We start from the raw sequence: 18200 nt of genomic DNA, 5'->3' as shown, positions 1-18200 counted from the left end.
TGCCTGCCCTGCCCTGCCCTGCCGGCCCTGCCCTGTGCCCTGCCCGGTGCCCTGCCTTGTGCCCTGCTCTGCGCCCTGCCCTGTGCCTTGCCCTGCCGTCTTTCTCGGGCTAAGAACAAACCCCGATGTGTGCTTGAATTTACCCATCTCTGAGTAAATTCATGTTGGTTTAACACGGCTATTTCACATTTTAAACGCCTTAAAAACAAAATTTCAAAATCGAGAGAAAAAAAAAGGTTAGAAGTGTTGCTTTTTCAGGATGCACAGTCGAGGTCAGTGGATTTGAATCACGTCATTGCACTACTTGGAGATTCGGACTCAGTAAGTAACCCTGCTTCCTCGCTAACTCTGTTACACAGGTGATAATGGGCTTTTGACAAATTTTTTATACAGTTACTTTGGCACCCACCCTGAATAAATTCAGATGGGTTTATTATATCCAACACAGGTGGCTGGAGCTACAGAGCACAAAGATGAGTATATCTTCTGGTATTTGAATGCTTCTAAAGATGATAATTGTTATTTTTTAAAATTTAGTCAGTTATGGATTTATATTAAAAAAATACCTAGAGAAAAAGAAGATCACACAGGAACTTAAAAAAAGACAAAGGCATGAGCATTCAAAAACTAGACATGAAGAATTTCTAGCATATTTTAGAATTTTAGAGTACTGAAAACTATAGCTGGGAAATAGATGTACATAGAACCTTATTAAAAGTATGCCATTAATGTAATTTCCCAAGTTAACTGCTAACAGTTCTCCAGGGAGACGATTTTAAATGAAGGTGAAATATACAAAGGTCAATGTTGAAGAATAAATACAACTACCCACATATAAAGGAGTAGCATCATCTCTCATGGGCTTTCACAGATGATTTTTAGTCTCCACAAGATGATTTGGCAGATTAAATTCACTAAGCCATCAAATAATTTTGATCCAAAATATGGATAATTTATGCTCTTAAACAAGGACCTGATGAAACCTAGCACATTTTAAATTAATGTCCCACAGAGTAGTAGTTATATCTTCCCCTCTTCCCCTTTTTTAATACAGAGCTGATATAATAAACTTAATGACTGAAGAAAAAAGTGCCAGATGTTATTGTTTACTGCTTCTGTAGATACGATATGTAGATATGATAAAATGCCTGTAAGATTCTGGGCTTGTAGAGTCCTGAAACAACTTCCTGGCCTGCCTCAAGTTGCAGGTGCTCAGGAGAGCTGAAATGAAAGCTGCACATCACTGACACGGCCTGACATATCCTCACTTCAGTTGTTTTCAGCTTTGAATTTGAAGGCTGTTTCCTAGTGGTGCAGAGCCCTCTGAGCCACCTAGACCTACATGCTTACACATTTATGTTGTGTGTAAGATAGGTTTGGTTTTCTTAGCTGCTTTACAAAGAATCACAAAGAATTTAAGAGAAGGAGTCAACACGTTTGAACAGGAGTTTTTGAAAGCCTCTTCAGTTACAAGAGAACAGACTTCATACTTAGAAATGAGGCTTCATCATGGAGTTAATCCTGCTTCAAAGAACTTTGAGAACTATGTTGTGTCTTGTAAACTTTCAAATCTGGTTTCCACTTTCATTTAAACTTAAAAGGGGCATAAACATAATCATTTAAGGTTCTTGGGCAAACTGCAATTAAAACCTGTTTTTCATTCTTTTATTTAAGAAAGATTTGGAAAAAGAGCAGCTAAAAACTCTGAAGAAGGTAGTCAAGCATTTTGAAAATGGATTTGTATCCTTTTTGCCACCTTAGAATTCTAAAGTCATGGTGTTTTATGTATGGTAATAGTCTGACTTTTCAGTAAAGTATTTGATGCTGTACTGTGCTTCCCTGGGGAGAATAGGGATGTACATTCTCATCACTGCCTTCCTTGTGTGCGCACAGCCAAGGTTGGCAGGTTGGCAAGATTCTTGGATATTAGATTCATTTGTCACAAAATTCAATAGTACAGTGGCTGAAAGTGTTCAAAATGTAACTGGTGTACTTTAAACTCAGAATAGAAAAGCATAATAATTGCCACTACTTAAAAAGCATAAGATAAAATAGCAAGATAAAAGAGACTTCCAGTAAGGAGACATTTTAAAGAAAGATGAAGTCAGACTAATTTATCTGAAACCTTTTTTCATATTTACAGTACAAACTGAAAGGTTCCAATAATGAGAAGTACTAAGGAGTGTGTTGATATGTGGAAAAATGTTATTAATTTCATACAGTTCAGATAACTGCACAGTGATTTAAGGCATCACATTACAACTGAGTTGTGTACTTCAAGGCACTTTCTGTGAGACAGTGGATTGGTAGTAACTTCTCAGTCTTAATTCAGCTTTGATTTTGTGCCTCTACCCTTAAATTAAATAATCTCCATATGTATTTGGGTCCAGATTTTCAAATTTCAGTTAGTCACTTGGGACTAGAGGAGAAAATAATTTAAATATCACAAGGCTGTCTCAGAATTTAGATAGGCAAATCTGGCATCGTGATGTAAAAGCTTTTCATCCTCCATTTTTAGAAATTTTGTGCTGAGCTTCCAGTGAGTTCAGCTGGGAAGACACCTAAATCAGATTTGCAAAAGTTGTACTTATGTAAAAGTAAGGCTGCTTCGAAAAGCTTAAGTATTGACTCACATACTTCTTTTAAAACACCTAACTCTGTAAATATTGGTCTTCTTTTTTGTTGGCTGTGTCTTTGAAGTGTGATGAGCACGGTTTTCAGCTTTTTCTGCTGATTTATAGTGGTACAGATGATTTTATTTCCTTAATTTCACATTAAAAGCCCCTTAAGGATGTTGCACAAATTACTGAAGTTCTTAACCTGTGTGCAGACAAAATGTATGAACAAGAAGCTTTCACTGAGCCTTTATGTGAACTTATTAAACTGTTTGGGTAAGTACCTCAGCCCCTCTTTTAGAGATTTAAATACTGCTTATTAACAGGTTTATACATTTTCTAAGGAAACTGGCATATCCATACAGCATTTATCTACAAAGCACCTGTAGCTGCAAGGTATCCGTTGGATCATCCTTCCTTTTCATCAATTATCTTTTACTTGTGTCCAGTTTCTGGTGACATGGATGAAGAACCTATTTTAACAGTTCAGTATCTGTGCAGTTAGATGTTACATAATTCAAAACTGTGTTGTATTGGGCCCCAGCTTGCTTGGAAGTGAGGCTCCCCATGGTCTCTTATTGCCTAAGTCAATCTGGGACTGCTGGCCTCAAAGAATTCAGCAGCTGAGTGCTACTGAGATGTGTTTTGCCGCTTCAGACAAGCTCTTAAGTGAGTTTAAAAACTTAGGGGGACACAAAGGTAAGCATTGCAAAAGGTAAGCATTACAAAATGACAAGCCACATTACAGGAGAGAATGCAGGTCAACAGGATTTAGGATTTATATTTACTTTAAACATGTATTGCATGAACTTTTGGGCATCTTTGTTGTCATACTATATTTTAAGTAATCTGTAGAATAGAATTTAGGTGTTATCTACATTTGTCAGTAGTTTTCTCCTCCTCAATAATTCAGTCAGTTATTTATGGTATGCTAGTAGCTACAGTTACTCCTGTATTTAATTTCATTTCAGGAGAATAAGGAAAAAAAACCCCAAACCACCAGATAGAAAACTAGTGGCATAGTAAAAGAGATATTCAGATAAATTTTTACATAGCTTCCTCTCAACTGTTAGGTTTAATAAACACAGAACTTCTCAGCTGAATCTTCTAGTTTCCTAAGCACCCTGAGATGTACTGCTTTTCTTTGCTGCTACACAGTGGGGAATGAGGAGGTACATCACGGAGTTTAATTGTCTGGTGTTTGCTAGAAGCATGACAAAACTGAGAATGAGTGTATAAAGTCAATAAAATGGATCTGTGAGACTTTTCCTCTTTTAGAGCAGTTCAGCGCTAATTGTGGTTTCTGCAATGAATATATTTTGGAAAATTGCACCCTTGGGTTTTGCTTTAATTTCTGTACTGTGGAAATTCCACCACAATTCACTACTACTTCATATGACAGAGAAGCCTTTAAGCAGAGGCAGGGGCTGTTTTGGTTTTTTTTTAGGATTCAGGTTCAGATACATTAATTTCTCCAGTAAAATATTCCACTCTTTTGTAACTGCTTCTGTTTACCTGTCTTCTTCGCACTTTCTTTTTTTCCAATGTCTTTTTTCTCCCTCCCCTGCCTCTCCCAGCATTTATTCCATTGTTTGTTCTTTCCTTTCTTTTCCTCTGGCAGTGTTTACAGAGGTAAACTTACTGGAAAGCTGCTTCCACAGTATGTACTGTAGAGACCTTAGCATAATATTGTAATGTTTACTGTCAGACAGTTTTTAGCACTTAAATGTTTATGTCTATCAGAGTATTTTGAATATGTTATTGAGTATTTATTAATATCCCATTTTTAAAAATAAATTTGTTGTTGTGCTGTTTGGAGTCAGTTTATTTGGTTTACTTTTATCCATTTCAAGAGGTCTTGTCCATAGATAAGATCCCTTTTTTCCACCTCTGCACATGTCTGTACATAGCCCAGCTCTGTAATAGCCTGATAGTGCCTAGGTTGTAGGATTTAGTCTTCCACATTTAAATGACATTTGTTTATTCAGCATGTCTTGTTGCATCATATTTGAATTATTAAAATATTATCTATGAACATGTACCACTAATTTCCAACATGTAATTGCAGATTATTAAGCTTTCAGTGTAGAATCAGCATTGCAGAGTGCATTCATCCTAGAAAATGTGTCCTTATCTGAAAAAATTATCAAGGAAGAAGAGAAGAGCTACTGAATTTTTCTGGTGGCTTAATTAACTATTACATAGTTATAATATTTTAAAATTTCATTTTGCAGGTTACCATTTCAAAAAAGGAAATCATCTGATGAAGCAAACTATTCCGTTGAAGTTTCACAATCCATTACACAACTGGGTGAGTGTAACCTGATACGCCACAATAAAATTATTATTATGCCACAATAAAATCAACTGTATTATTAGCATGATTTTAATTTATTGTTACTCCTTAGTAAATGTAGATAATTTCTTTAAATTATTCATTCAATCCTCTGTATTTTTTCATATTAGAAACAGTTTTTACTTTGCTCTGCAGCTAGCCTGAAGATTGGCTAGCAGAATCAAAAGCTACATGAGAAAATGTTATTAGTGCGCATGAAGAAGTAAACATGTATCTAGCCTGTTCCATTTCATTTTGATCTGAGAAATGGGGGTGTCACTGTAAACACTGAAACCTGGGATGCCAGGAACATGTATCCTTCCTGCTTCTATGCTCCCTTTATTTCATATCATATCTGCTTAGAAGAGTTTCTAATGGCATGGTAGTGATGATAACAGCTTAGTGTAGTAGCTTAGTAGTTTTCCTCAGAATTCCCCAACTTCTGGAATACCATCCAGTGCCTTGTAAGTGCCTGTAGCCATAAAACAGAGAAGGTAACTTTTTGATTAAACTTAGGCTACTCCTCTAAGATGCCTTTGTCCTCTCCAGTGTGGGAGTCTCTGCCTCTTGAATATTTTATAATGAAACTTTGCATGAAATTACAAATTTGTAGGTAATACTAAGTGCTGTAAAAAGAAGAATACTGTGTTAAGAGTACATTCTAAAAAATTATAAAGTCTGTTAATTACATTTATTTCTCTTTCTGACAGGTTACTTGATGAGCATTCAAAGCTCTCAGGTTAGAATACAAATCTGTAAGAGTGTTGTTAATTTTTTTAATATGGAGCTACCAGGAAAACTACTTTCAGGTAAAGCAGGGTATTTTTATTTTTTAATGATCCCAACTACTTTGAAATGCCTCTTTTAATTAGCTATCAATTAATATTTCTTTATAACTATGGTCACTGTATCTCATATATTAAATATATAACATTGGCAAATATATAATTAACATGCTTTTATAGAGGTGCATATTCTAAATCTGAAATAAGTTCATCAATGTACAAGGAATTAATTATTACACTTAAAATTATCATTAAATAGCATCCAGAAAATGTGAAGTGATACAAGATTTCTGAAATGTGGGTAATGGAGGGGAAAAAAAGCAGTTAGGATCAGAATTATAAGAAGGGAAATGTCGTTTTCAGGTTTTTATATGTAGCCTGGAGAGAAGCAGCTCTGCTTTCACTTGTGTTGTGAGGGATAGATCTGAATCTGTTTAAATTTGATTGAGTTCATATTATATGGACACCTTTGAGCGTAGGTTTGAATAAATGCTGTGACTGATCTCTGCAGAACTAGGCTATGCATGAACTCAGGCATGATCAGAATCCACTATTATATAATTCCTTTGACTCTTAGGATGGTGCCAGAGACTGTGGTCAGGTGAAGTGAGTCATGGATCCCTCCCAGAGGGGCACTCTGAGACTGCACTGTTAATAGGCAGCCAACCTCAAGTGAATATTGCCACAGTGTGGCTTGGGAGTGCAGGTCAAGGGGCATGCTTGATGTCACTGTGCTCCCTGCTGTGTTCCTGCAGTGGGGTACTAATCCTGTGCCCTTTTACAAGTTTTCATCTGTTTTAGGAGGCCTAAAGAAGCTGCTGCTACTACAACCCTTTCAAAATTCTAGAAATGGGAAAGCATTCAAATCTGTTTTTACCTCACAAACAAGACTCAAATCCTGCACGTAGCCATGTGTGCATTTAGTTCTGTGTCTGTAAATAATTCCATCAGGATAAATGAATGTTATTGAACAATTTTGTTTTTCTTCTTCCAATGTAGAAAATAGAATATGTTATCTTGAAATGAAGAATGTGTTTCAGTCTGATTTTTTAAGTCAAATAGTTAATCTCTAAGAATATATGTACATCTTGCCAAAGTCTGACCCTGCAGAGTTCTCTTATCTGTAAAGTAATATCAACTTGGAGCCTGTCAGAGTGTGTGCTTAGTTAAACCTCATTTCACCATGTGCATTATCTGTATTTATCAATCTTGTACTTTATGAAATTTGATATATATATATAGTGTGTATATATGCACATGTATGTATATTTAAGCTGCTTAAAATAAACTTTGCTCTCATGAGTTATCATAATATAAGCATAAATATGAATTTATTTTCTCAATGCTTCACCTTCACCATAATTTAGTAATGAAATACAGATTTGCATATGCATGGACAAAAGTAAAAACACAGACACAATAGAAAGTCAAGCTTGTAAATCAAAGTTTGGATTCACCTATTTTAAGTAATATGATGATAGAATGCAATAATTCTCTAGTCAACAGGCTACTGAAGAGAACTAGGTTACTGATGACTGAAGAAAGTTTTTCACTTCTATAGCCCTGCTTTTGCTTTCATTGTCTAAATTCTAAGCAAGTAATTTGTTTCTATAGCATTAAAGTCTGCTTGAGGGTGAGTCAGTTGGATGTTTTATAGGCACTATTCAAATATAAGAAAAGCAGCTCTTGAGTATTGGATTGTTTTTCTTAACTGCTTGAAATATGATACTTGATTTTCAATCCTTTCTTTAAAAAGTATGAACAATTTATGAAGTAATCAAAATTCTGGGGTTTTACTGCATTTAATTTTACTGCAATTTACTGCATTTTAATTAAAGCTACTGTATGTACAGGTTACCAGCCAACAAGTCCAAACTATAAAATCCGGATGGCTGAAATAGGAGGATTAGCAGAAATCCTTGTTTTGTCACTAACATTAGTTGAAAATCAACTTACTGAGAAGTTGTGGGTACTTAAAGCTCTCCAGCATCTTTCCACCTCTGGTTAGTACAAACTGTTCTTTCGATAAGCTTATTACCATTGATCTTAAATCATTTGTTCTCTGAACATGCCTGAAACAATTACTGACCTATAGAGAATTAATTACTCTGATTTACATAATTTCAGGAGAAAGTTGTGCACAAATGGTGAACGTCGGAGGAGCCAGCAGGCTTTGTTTGTGTCTAAATGGTGCTGATCCCTCAGGACAGCTGCTGTTCCGTTCCTCAGAGATCCTATGGAACCTGCTAGAAAAAGCCTCAAAAGAAGAAGTTGTTAATCAGCTCAGAAGCTTGGAATGTGTACAGTAAGTACAGGGAGCATTTAATGAATTAATTTTGTCATTGTGGAGACATCTGGAGCATTCTGTTGTGTAGTATTTTGTTTGAAGTTAACTGAGGGAAATGCAAATGGATCTCTGATTACATCCTCATTAAGATTTCAGTATTAAGATAGTAGTTGCTGTTACAGGGCAAGAACAAGGTGCACTGCTGCATAGTGCAGGAGGAATAGCTCTATCTATTGCTTTGTACAATAGAAGAGTTAAGTGCAGCATTTTGAAGCTCCCACGTTAGGCTTAACAGGCCGGTATTCCTTCACTGTTGAAGTGCTGATGTTACAAAATTACAAGGAATTTCTATGCTATGATATACAAGGTTTATTTCTAGATCCTCTGCTGGAGTAAATAACAGGTTCTTCCTTAGTGAGTTAGACTATTTAAGATTAGACTACTCCTTCTCAATAATCATTCAGCAATGTCCAGTTCCACATGTGAGTAAATACTGTGTCTTTGTATTAATTAGTTATAACACAAACAGTGGAAAATGCAATTTTTAATACATGCATCTTGCATCTACAAATAAATGGGATGTCTAGTCGTACGCAAAGGAATCCACTTCATAATTAAGTTTTAAGCTATTTCTCTTGTAGTTAAACCCTAAGGCTTTGAAAAGTATGATGCTGAATGAGGATTCATACATGTAGAGCTGTCCAACATTAGAATATCAAAGGAAAAGGTAAAATGCATTTCTTTTAAGTGCTTTGAAAGAGGCATTTGTAGAGCTTGTGTTTGGCTTCCGGCACTGCGATCATCAGCTACGGAATGATCTCTTGGTGATTGCCACCTTACTAACTGAAAGCCCTGCAGTACCTATGATTGTAAGTATTTAGAGTTGTATTCCAGACACTAATAGCTTCTTCTTTGCTTTTATAAGCTTGGTATTCTTCCCCATTTGGGTTCTAACATTTATTTCTCCTGTGTCTCCAGTGCTTTTTTCTTTCTTGAATTTGCTGAGCAAGAAAACATTTTTTCTTTCTGTAGTTGTCTTTGCCTCAAAGAGACTTAAAATCTGTAGGTAATTAGCCCAGAATACTATCAACCTTATTTAATTCTTAGAAAATCACTTTAACATTAATTTAATATTAATTCTTGTATTCTTGTATAGATTCCTGAATATGCCATTCTCCTAAAAAGTTTTGCGCTAAATCTCATTTTTTGTTTGAAGATGTAAGCTATATTCAGATGACTCAATTCCAGTGTGTGCCTCATAACTGGGAACAAGAAGGGTGTGCAAAAATCAGCTCAGGAGCTCTAAGATTCTGAGAAAATAATTAGGTCCAGTTAATAAGAGGCACATAAATTCTTTTTAAAGACTACGTCACGTAATGCACTACCATGACTTGCCTGAAATGTAGATGACTCATTTTTTTGTAACATTCCAGAATTTTTATGAGAAACTTGCAGAGAAATTAACTTTATATAGATGTTAATATTGCTTTAGTCTCTTGTTTTACATTTGAGATTTACAGGTTCAAATGAAGTTGGGACATACATACTGAATAATTAAGCAGTCAGATCCCTGTGGATTAATTAGCTGTTCAGGAATATATTACTTTCCTTTTGAAGAGAAGTTCACCAATTGGCTGTATTACTAAATGAAGATTACAGACTTTTCATTCAAGCTTTTCATTTAACACCAACTAGTATGAAATATCTGTTATACAATTGCAGCAACATATTGAATATCTAAAACATTCAAACTGTTTATCTGGCTGTAGAAACAGGGCATTGTATTCCTACAAAGTAAGGAACCCAGATATGTATTTTTAATTCCTTATACTAAAAGGAAGAAAAATTGTTTCTATGCAAAGAAAATATTAAAACAATTTAATTTAGGTTTTTTACTCTCAGCCTACCTAGAGATTTTACAAGGTATAAATATAAGGTGGAAAAACATTAACATTACTATTTAATTCTGCCTTACAGATAATACTATAGCAATTTGCTTCAGAATGTTCCCTTTTCTTCTTAATATACTATCCAAGCAACTTCAGAAAAGTTAGTCTTATATTTTATATAGTTCACAAATCAGTTTTCTCATCACAAGCACACTGTAAAATTTATGGAAAGTTCATCATGATATTATTATCTTTGTGTTAGAAAAAAAACCTGTTTGCTAATTGCTTACCTCAGAAACAACTCTCCTTTGCCTCTAATGTGCTGCATAGACACCTCCTGGCTTTGGTCCTATCCATAGTTATATTAGACATTATTTTCCTTCTGTTAGCTCTCTAGGAGCTGTGATTTACAAGATTTTATTTCTGAACTTTTCATATGTGGTATTGGTAAATTCTTCTTGCCCATACATGCAGTTTTCATACGTACTGATGACCCTGATGTAAATCATGACCAAATGCATTTTAAAAAAACAGCTCTAAAAGCACTGAGAATATTTTTTGTGTGAGATTATAGTAGTGAATACAAATGTTTGGGACTTCCCCACAGAAGTTCAGACTTGTACTGAATGAAACATGGGTTTAACTAATTGTACCCTTAGGACTGTAGTTAGTTATTGTTGTATAATGTCCAAATGGTTGTTCAATTCTTTGATAAAATTCTGTTTATTCTGACATAGGATACATTAAATTCTGTTTTCTGAAGAAAAAAGTCAAGCCAAAATGAAATCATAAGTCTTAATTTCACTGCAATTTAATTAATGTGTGTTTTTTGAATGCCTATTAGGAAAGTGGATTTGCAAAGATCTTAATAGTACTTGCAACATGTACTGAAGGTAAGAGATTCCATAGTGCATAATTACACAATTTTTGCTTTTAATTATGATTTTTTTTGTAACTTATCTACCATTTCCATCATAGTTAAACTTCACAATCCTTTGGTAAAAGGTTTTAAACTTACCTACTCCTACGAGGATTTTGAGATGAAGAAGTTACTATTTAATATAATAGGAATCTTATCTAAAGACCCATCTGCTGCACAGGTAAGTTGTAACAGAACAGAAATAATAATTAAAAAAAAAAAGAAAAAAGAATCACAAGAATATTAGTTATCTTTCCATCTACCATAGTACAGTACACTGAAATTCTCTGTTCTCCAAATCAAGACTTAATACATAGCTTCAGACCAAGCCCTGCTGTTGAAAAGTAGCGTACAGTTTCTATTTTAGAAAGTTACAAACTTAGACCATTCTAGGGAAATTGCTGACAAGTGACTGCAGAGCATTGTTGAAATACACCTGAAGAATATAATAAAATTTAGCAAACCACAGTCTCTGGGAAAGCTACAGAATATAAAAAGAGTTTGCCTGTACTTGTAGTGTTCATTACATATTTTCTGAATTAAAAATTAATTTTGTTATTGTAGGACAGATAAAGTTGACTCACCCTTTAGATTTTTCTTATTTGCATGTGAAACCTATAAGCTGTCTCTCTTTTTCTTTGTCTGGACTCTGCAGCTCCTCAGTGAAAATCATGTGATCCCAGCTTTGCTTTATTATGTAAAACAAAATCAAAGGTCTGGATTTCCTGACTGGTCTGCTGCCCAATATGAAGAATTACAGCTTCATGCACTTGCTGTTTTAGCTTCAGTGGCTCCTATGTTAGTAGACAAATATTTGTCCTGCCAAGCGAATACTCTTCTCCTTGTGTTTCTAGAATGGTGTATAAGCCAAGGTCAGTGGGTACTCATGGCTTTCACACACAAGTAAACTCAAAACAGTTCAGCTGAACCTACATTCTTTGACAGGAAGGGAAAATGTAAAACTCATGATGTCAGAATGATTCTTTTTCATAGGCCACCGAGGAAGCATATATTTCAAAAAAACAACCAACCTTTTTTTTCCTACTAAAGGATGAGCTGGTGCCCCTCTCCCTGTGTACCACTATATTGATATTCCTTCAGACAAACACCTCTACTGTCTGTGTTTTAAGTGAACCAGGCCCTTCCCTTGTGGCAAGAAGTCCAAGCAGGAATTCCTGCCATGAGACAGGACATGTTAACTCAGAGTCGTACATGGTGAGACAGGTTCCAGACTACAGCTGGCTTCTGGGCATCAGATAAGAGTGTGGGCTAAGCAAAAATAGAACTAAGTGCACTCAGTTTTGCTGCCCAGATTTCTAAGGATAGGTATTTTTCATCATAAAATTGGTATGTCTTCCTAGCTTTCCTAAGAAATTTTGTAAGAAATTTTTTATTGGGTTGAATGGAGATCAAAAAGTGGATATTAAATGTCATACCAAACTTAACATATTTTGAGTTTGTAAAACTGCTCATGAACCTAGTAAGGGTAAAAAGTGTGTAATAATTTTAAATGTTCACCAAAAAGTTACCTTTCTTATGCATGTAAAAAGTATAGTTCTAAACAAAAAGGCTTATTTACTACATGGTTTTAAACAAGAATAATTTCTAACTTCAGTGGGGTTTGGGGGTTGTTGTTGTGTTTTGGGTTTTTTGGGGTTTGCTTTGTTTTGTTTTGTTTTTATTTTTCCTGAGCACATTATTCTGAACATAGATTGTGTGCCAAAACCAGTATTGGTTGTGATTGCTCCACAGATGCTTTCTTTGGTCGAGGTAACAGTTTCCATGGAACAGGTGGTCGTGGCACCAAACTCGCGCAAATGCGCTACAGCCTCCGAGCTCTGAGATCTGTTGTGGCCCTTTATGATGATGCTGTGAGCAGTAATTTGTGTGACCAGGGAGCAATTAGCCAGCTACTGGGTAAAGCACAATTTGTATTGCTCTTCTTTAATTAGTACATTTCTGTTGACACTGAGAATGTTCATGTGTTTTTGTGTCCTGTGTTTTTAGCGTGTCCTTCAACAGCTGAAAAACTAAAAAAACCTCAACCAATTAATCCAAGCTGTAACTGATTTGATGTTAATTTTTTTTTCATTTCAATACACACTGAATGAGTTAAGCAAAACAGACAGTTTTAAAAGTCTAGATGTTTAATTTCAGAGCAAAAGCTGCCCCTTCTCACTTTATGTTACTACATTTGGTAGATCTTGTTTTTGTTGTGGCAGTCCCCAGAAACTCCAGCCCATGAGTATTTTTCTACCTAGGTCTATCAGGGTGTTGCTTTCCACAACTCCTCTTTAGCATAGAATAAAAATAATAACAAGTTACCTTTATATGAACAACATGAAGAAAAAAAACAGATTAAAACTGGTTAATCACTGCTCCTGCAATTTTAGAGCACTTCTTGTTCAGTAACACATACCTACTGTTAAATTTGGTTTTAAGTTCCAAAACAAGCTGGTTTAAGTTCTTTTCTTACCATATCAGAAAGTTTTCAGAACTCTAAAGGAAACAAAACAGGAAAGATCCTTTGGAATTCAAAGACTATGTTCTAATAAAAAGCCTAGAAATTAATTATTTTATAACCTCAGTTCAACTCCAGTGAAAACTCTGTGGAAACCTACAGCTTTTAGTGAAAGAAAAATTATTACTATACCTTACATATCAGAATCAAGTAACTTTTACTCTAGGGGAATTTTTTATATGAATGCCTTCTTCCACATAGTGGTTCCAAGGCTGACTTTGTCAGCCATGGTGGTATTTCATTTCTTTCCCACATTTCCACTGTCAGTTCAAACATTTGTGAAGCTGTGGGTGAAGCAACCAGTTTGTTGTCTTTTTCTAAGAGTTCTTTAATTCATATCAGTTCCCTGAATTCCTTACACTGGCACAATCTAAGGGGCAGCACAGAGTCTGAACAAGGGAGAAGTCAGTGCAAGCTGCTGTCATTAACTCTGTCACCAAGAGTAAAGGCCATGAAACTGCAGCATCAGAGTGCACCACTTGTGGAAGCTATTATTGAAACACAGGAGATAAAACTGAACTTACTTTAAAAATCCTTTCATATAAATTTGAGTTTTGTAAAAAGCAGCAGCTGTAATAGAATTTTGACATGTGTATAGGGGCATACATATGTATAAAATATATCCATTTACAGACATCCTAAAGTATGCAGCAGACAAGGCTAAAGAAAAAGAAAGTATTGCTCTACTGGAAATCCAAGCTGACATATTATTTATTTTGTCTGTTCTCTGTGAAGATGATAACGACAGAAAGGTATGTATCTTATACTGTGCAGAAAGTGTCAAAACATATTATATTTTCTTATAAGGGAGACTGCTTTTTTGTGTTTTAATTGAAAAGCAGGTGTCAGTTGTAGTTCATTGTTAATGAGTCATGTTTCTTGACCCAGCTAAAACATAAAAACAGTCAGAAATCCGCTAGCAAGCGTTGAACCTATTTGATTATTAATTTACATTATTTTGAAATTGATTAATGAAAGTGTATTAAGAAATGAATTAGAACTTTGGAAAAACTGAAAATCTTTTTTCCTATGTGTACCTCCTGCTCTAACAAGTGGACCAAATTTATTGCTATATAAATATTTACATTTCCCATTTTCCATTATATTTTCTTACATGTTTAAATTTAGTAAATATGGCTTAAGAAACATTGCTTTAATTAACATTTCAACAGGAACTATTCAGCTGTGAAGGAATTGGTATTCTCGTCTCATACTTAACGACGAATCCAACGAGGTTATGTAGTGGAATGGGCCACAATTGTCTCCTCCTCAGTGCGCTGGACTGCTTGTGGTTAGTGAAGTATTTTAGCAGCAGTAACGTGGGAAAATGTCAAGTCTTGTATTTTTTCTGCAATGCTATGACCTTTCTTTGCATATGTAGGCCTTTCTTCTGTTTATAATGTATAAAAATTCTTCATAAAATTTGACTAATTAAAAATTATGCAAAAGAAATGGAATACACTGCATGTAAGATTTTCTAAATATGGATTCAGTGTGACAACCTCACTCCCCACACAGAGTGACCTCCTGACATGCAGAGTTACTCAAGACTTTCTAAGAGAGGCATATGGTTAAAGTCTGTAAATAAGTTTAGAGAGGTAAACAGGAGGCAAGAATAGACCCATATTAGCAAAAAACTATGTAAACATAAGAATTGTCTGTAAACTGGCTATATTGGGCTAGAAATATTTTAAAGATTGCCAGTACATAGGAGGAAAATAAAAACTTTGTTTTAAGGCAGAGTTTGATAAATACATTAAAAATCAAATGTGTTTGCTGGGAAAAAATACTGATACCAAAGATCTCTAGTTTCTCTGTTAATGACCATAGCAGAGGAAATAAAGAAGCAACAGCAACATGAATGCTGGCTTTATGATCATTTTAATCTGGGAGAAGCAAACTGTTGCCAAAAAAAGTATGGCTTGACTCACCCCCTTGTTTTTGCTGGCAGAAATATTCATGCAGCCCTACAATAAACCAGATTAGGGACATAACCTGGTTAAATTTTAAACTCGTTTACTGAGTTAGTTTCAGTTCAAATGCATATTCCAATTCGTTGAGAGCCTGCCAAATTTGTCAGGCTGCTTCAAGGAAGGTGTGCCACCTGCAGGAGACAAAAGAGCAGTCAAGCAGGGTATATTTAGTTATAGGTGTAAATGAAAGGCACATGAAACATGATTTTTCTATTCCCTGAATATTGCATATCAAATGGTATGAAATTCAGTAAAATAAATCAGATGATTGTAGAATGTTCAGAATCATAAAAAATTTTCTACATAAGTGATATTATTTCTGTTTAAGGTCCTGTGTCATTGGATGTAGCATTGCAGAGGAATCTTTTATTGAAAAAAAGGGCGTTTTTCTCCTTCTGGATTTGTTGGCAGTAGGTATTTTTATTACTGGTTTTGTAGAATGAAAGAATAGGAAAACAATATGGCAAATTTTGTTATTTTTGTTGCAGTATCTTCTAAGACTGGTATAATACAAAAAACCCAACCAAAAAAAACCAAAAAAAAAACCAAACAAAAACCAACACAAACAAAAAAACTGCAAGTATGTTTAACTGCCTGAGAGATACCCAGATACTACTCAGAAATTATTGTATAGGTTTTCTCTGTATCTTTTTTTCTTTTTTTTAATACATATTTGACAAAGAGAGGTTTTAATTTAACAAAATTATACTATTTTTGAAAAGAAAACCCAAACTTTGCTCTCAGTTTGGATGACATCTCTCTTTAGAAAAGCATTTCAGTTCTTCATATTGAAGTTAGTAAGAGCACTTGATGGCTTTAACAGTTTTTATGTTTGAAGTTACCTTGTACATATATCTTGTGTGTATAGCTACTTCTGTGGATCTTAGACATGGAGCTGGCACAGACATCTCAACTCTTAGGAAATAAAAATGCACCTTCCTTGTGTCATTCACTCCTCATTCACACTGGTTGTGCTGTCAGCCCCTGATGTTCTTGTAGTGCAAGGCTGCAGACCCTCAGAATAACAGAATCATAGAATGGCCGGGGTTGGAAGGGGCCTTAAACATCACCCAGTTCCAACTCCCCTGGCAGGGCCACCTTCCACTAGAGCAGGTTGTTCAAAGCCACCTCCAGCCTCTCCTATCCAGCCTTCAGGGTTGGGATATCCACAGCTTCTCTGGGCAAGCTGTTCCAGTCCCTCATCAGCCTCAAAGGAAGGAATTTTTTCCCAATATTTAATCTAAAATGACCCTTCCTCAGTTTGAAGCCCTTGCCTCCTCTCAGCTGCTGCCAAAAGATCTGGCCACAAAACAGAAGGTGTGCTGTGAGGTACTGCTCAGCCTCTGCCTTCAGAGTTCTGTTACTTACAACAATAAACCTTGGTAGCAGTGTATTCTCCAGCATATGATCCTGGAGCCATGTACAGAAAAACTACTGTGTAATTGTACACACAGGAATGCATCTTACATGATCCTATCCTCATGTTCCTTGATTTATGGAACTTTGCATAGCAGGATGACAGAAACTTTAAGGATGTACAAGCTTATACGCTAATTTTGTGCAAATACTAGTGATTAAAAGCTTGCAGTTACTTGATTACATAGTACACAATTTCTCAGAAAGAAGACATCAATGTGTTTTGAACAGTTTAAAACTTTCTTTACTTTATCCTTGATAAAGGTAAAGGACAACAACCTGTGCAATATAATTCTTGGAATCTTGATTGAATTTTCTGACAACCCTAAAACCGTTTTGCACATGAGTATCTGGCGAGGGAAGAGAGATCAAACAGCAGCTAACGTTCTAGTACATTTATGGAGACAGGAGGAGCAGGATTTGGGAGTCAAACGTGATCGATATGGAAAGATTGTTGGTAAGTTTTGTGATGCATGTGGAACTGTGAGCAGTCCAGTAAAATAATGACATTCTTTGCTCTTGTAGTCTGAATTCTGATGACAGTAAATAACAGCATTTATAACTTTATATTTCTTACCAAACCTAAAATATCTTCAGTTTCATTTATTTTTTATTTCATTTTAGTTATTCATTTATTTTCATTTTATTCTGGCCCCTATATGGCATTTTCTAGATCAGCTGGGAATGGACCAAGTATTGAACAGAACAATAACCAGCTTTTCTAATGCTAGACAGTTAAACTGCTTTATTTCTTCTACAAAAGACATTTTATTTTGTTCTATGTTGTAAAAAGAAGTGAGTGCTGTTCTCACAAGTTTTTAGTCATGCTGATTAAAATTTTCTGACCCAGATTATGTTCAACTCTTGGCCAAACAATAAAAATTATTTACATGGTGTCCACAAAGTAAGATGGATTTCCTCTAAGGTTGGGAACATACTACTACTTCATTCTTCTACTCTGGTTTTGTGTTTTTATATTAGACACAAAGAGACCTCTTATTACCAGGTTCCAGAAACAGCAAAAGGTCATTCCAGTGCCTGCCTGTTGTCCCAGTTTTTCCATCATGGAAATTTCAGAGAGCGTACGGGCAAAAATTTACTCATTATTTTGCAAGCTAGGTAAGTCAAATGAGTTGCCTTGTTAGTGTCATATTTGTCATTAAACTGAACTTATAAATAAAGTTACTATAAAAAAAAAAAAAAGTCAAAGGAAACGTGATTCAGCATCAGTACTCTCTAATTGATAGATGCTTGGTCTTTATGTTGTTTTTTTTTCAAGTCCCTCTTTATTAGCATTTCAAGACTTCCCCACTACTTTGCTGCCCCTACCACCAGGAAGAATTTTCTTAGGACTAAACCTAAAATTTGCTTGAAATTCTCTGCAATTGATTTTTCTACACACAATATCTCTTTCACATATTTTAGCACTTGTACATTTATTTCTCTAGATTGAGAAAGAT

General features: G+C 35.2%; 1 protein-coding gene across 1 annotated transcript in view; it reads left to right on the top strand.

Moving 5' to 3' along the window:
• Positions 1 to 1704: 1704 nt before the first annotated feature.
• The window catches only part of CFAP69 (cilia and flagella associated protein 69), a 52224-nt gene continuing 35728 nt past the window's right edge, over positions 1705 to 18200 (top strand). Inside the window, exons 1-16 of the mRNA XM_031066760.1 lie at positions 1705 to 1740; positions 2831 to 2891; positions 4850 to 4926; positions 5661 to 5759; positions 7589 to 7738; positions 7863 to 8040; positions 8771 to 8891; positions 10756 to 10804; positions 10890 to 11011; positions 11486 to 11702; positions 12583 to 12747; positions 13985 to 14103; positions 14524 to 14642; positions 15653 to 15734; positions 17005 to 17197; positions 17722 to 17859. Of these exons, the coding sequence (XP_030922620.1) occupies positions 2836 to 2891; positions 4850 to 4926; positions 5661 to 5759; positions 7589 to 7738; positions 7863 to 8040; positions 8771 to 8891; positions 10756 to 10804; positions 10890 to 11011; positions 11486 to 11702; positions 12583 to 12747; positions 13985 to 14103; positions 14524 to 14642; positions 15653 to 15734; positions 17005 to 17197; positions 17722 to 17859 (1885 nt within the window). The 5' untranslated portion in view covers positions 1705 to 1740; positions 2831 to 2835. The remainder of the gene's footprint in view (positions 1741 to 2830; positions 2892 to 4849; positions 4927 to 5660; positions 5760 to 7588; positions 7739 to 7862; positions 8041 to 8770; positions 8892 to 10755; positions 10805 to 10889; positions 11012 to 11485; positions 11703 to 12582; positions 12748 to 13984; positions 14104 to 14523; positions 14643 to 15652; positions 15735 to 17004; positions 17198 to 17721; positions 17860 to 18200) is intronic.

Source organism: Geospiza fortis, unplaced genomic scaffold, assembly GCF_000277835.1.
Source record: "Geospiza fortis unplaced genomic scaffold, GeoFor_1.0 scaffold138, whole genome shotgun sequence".
Lineage (NCBI taxonomy): Eukaryota > Metazoa > Chordata > Aves > Passeriformes > Thraupidae > Geospiza > Geospiza fortis.
Note: the sequence above shows the minus strand (reverse complement) of the source record. Positions and strands in the feature narration are given on the sequence as shown.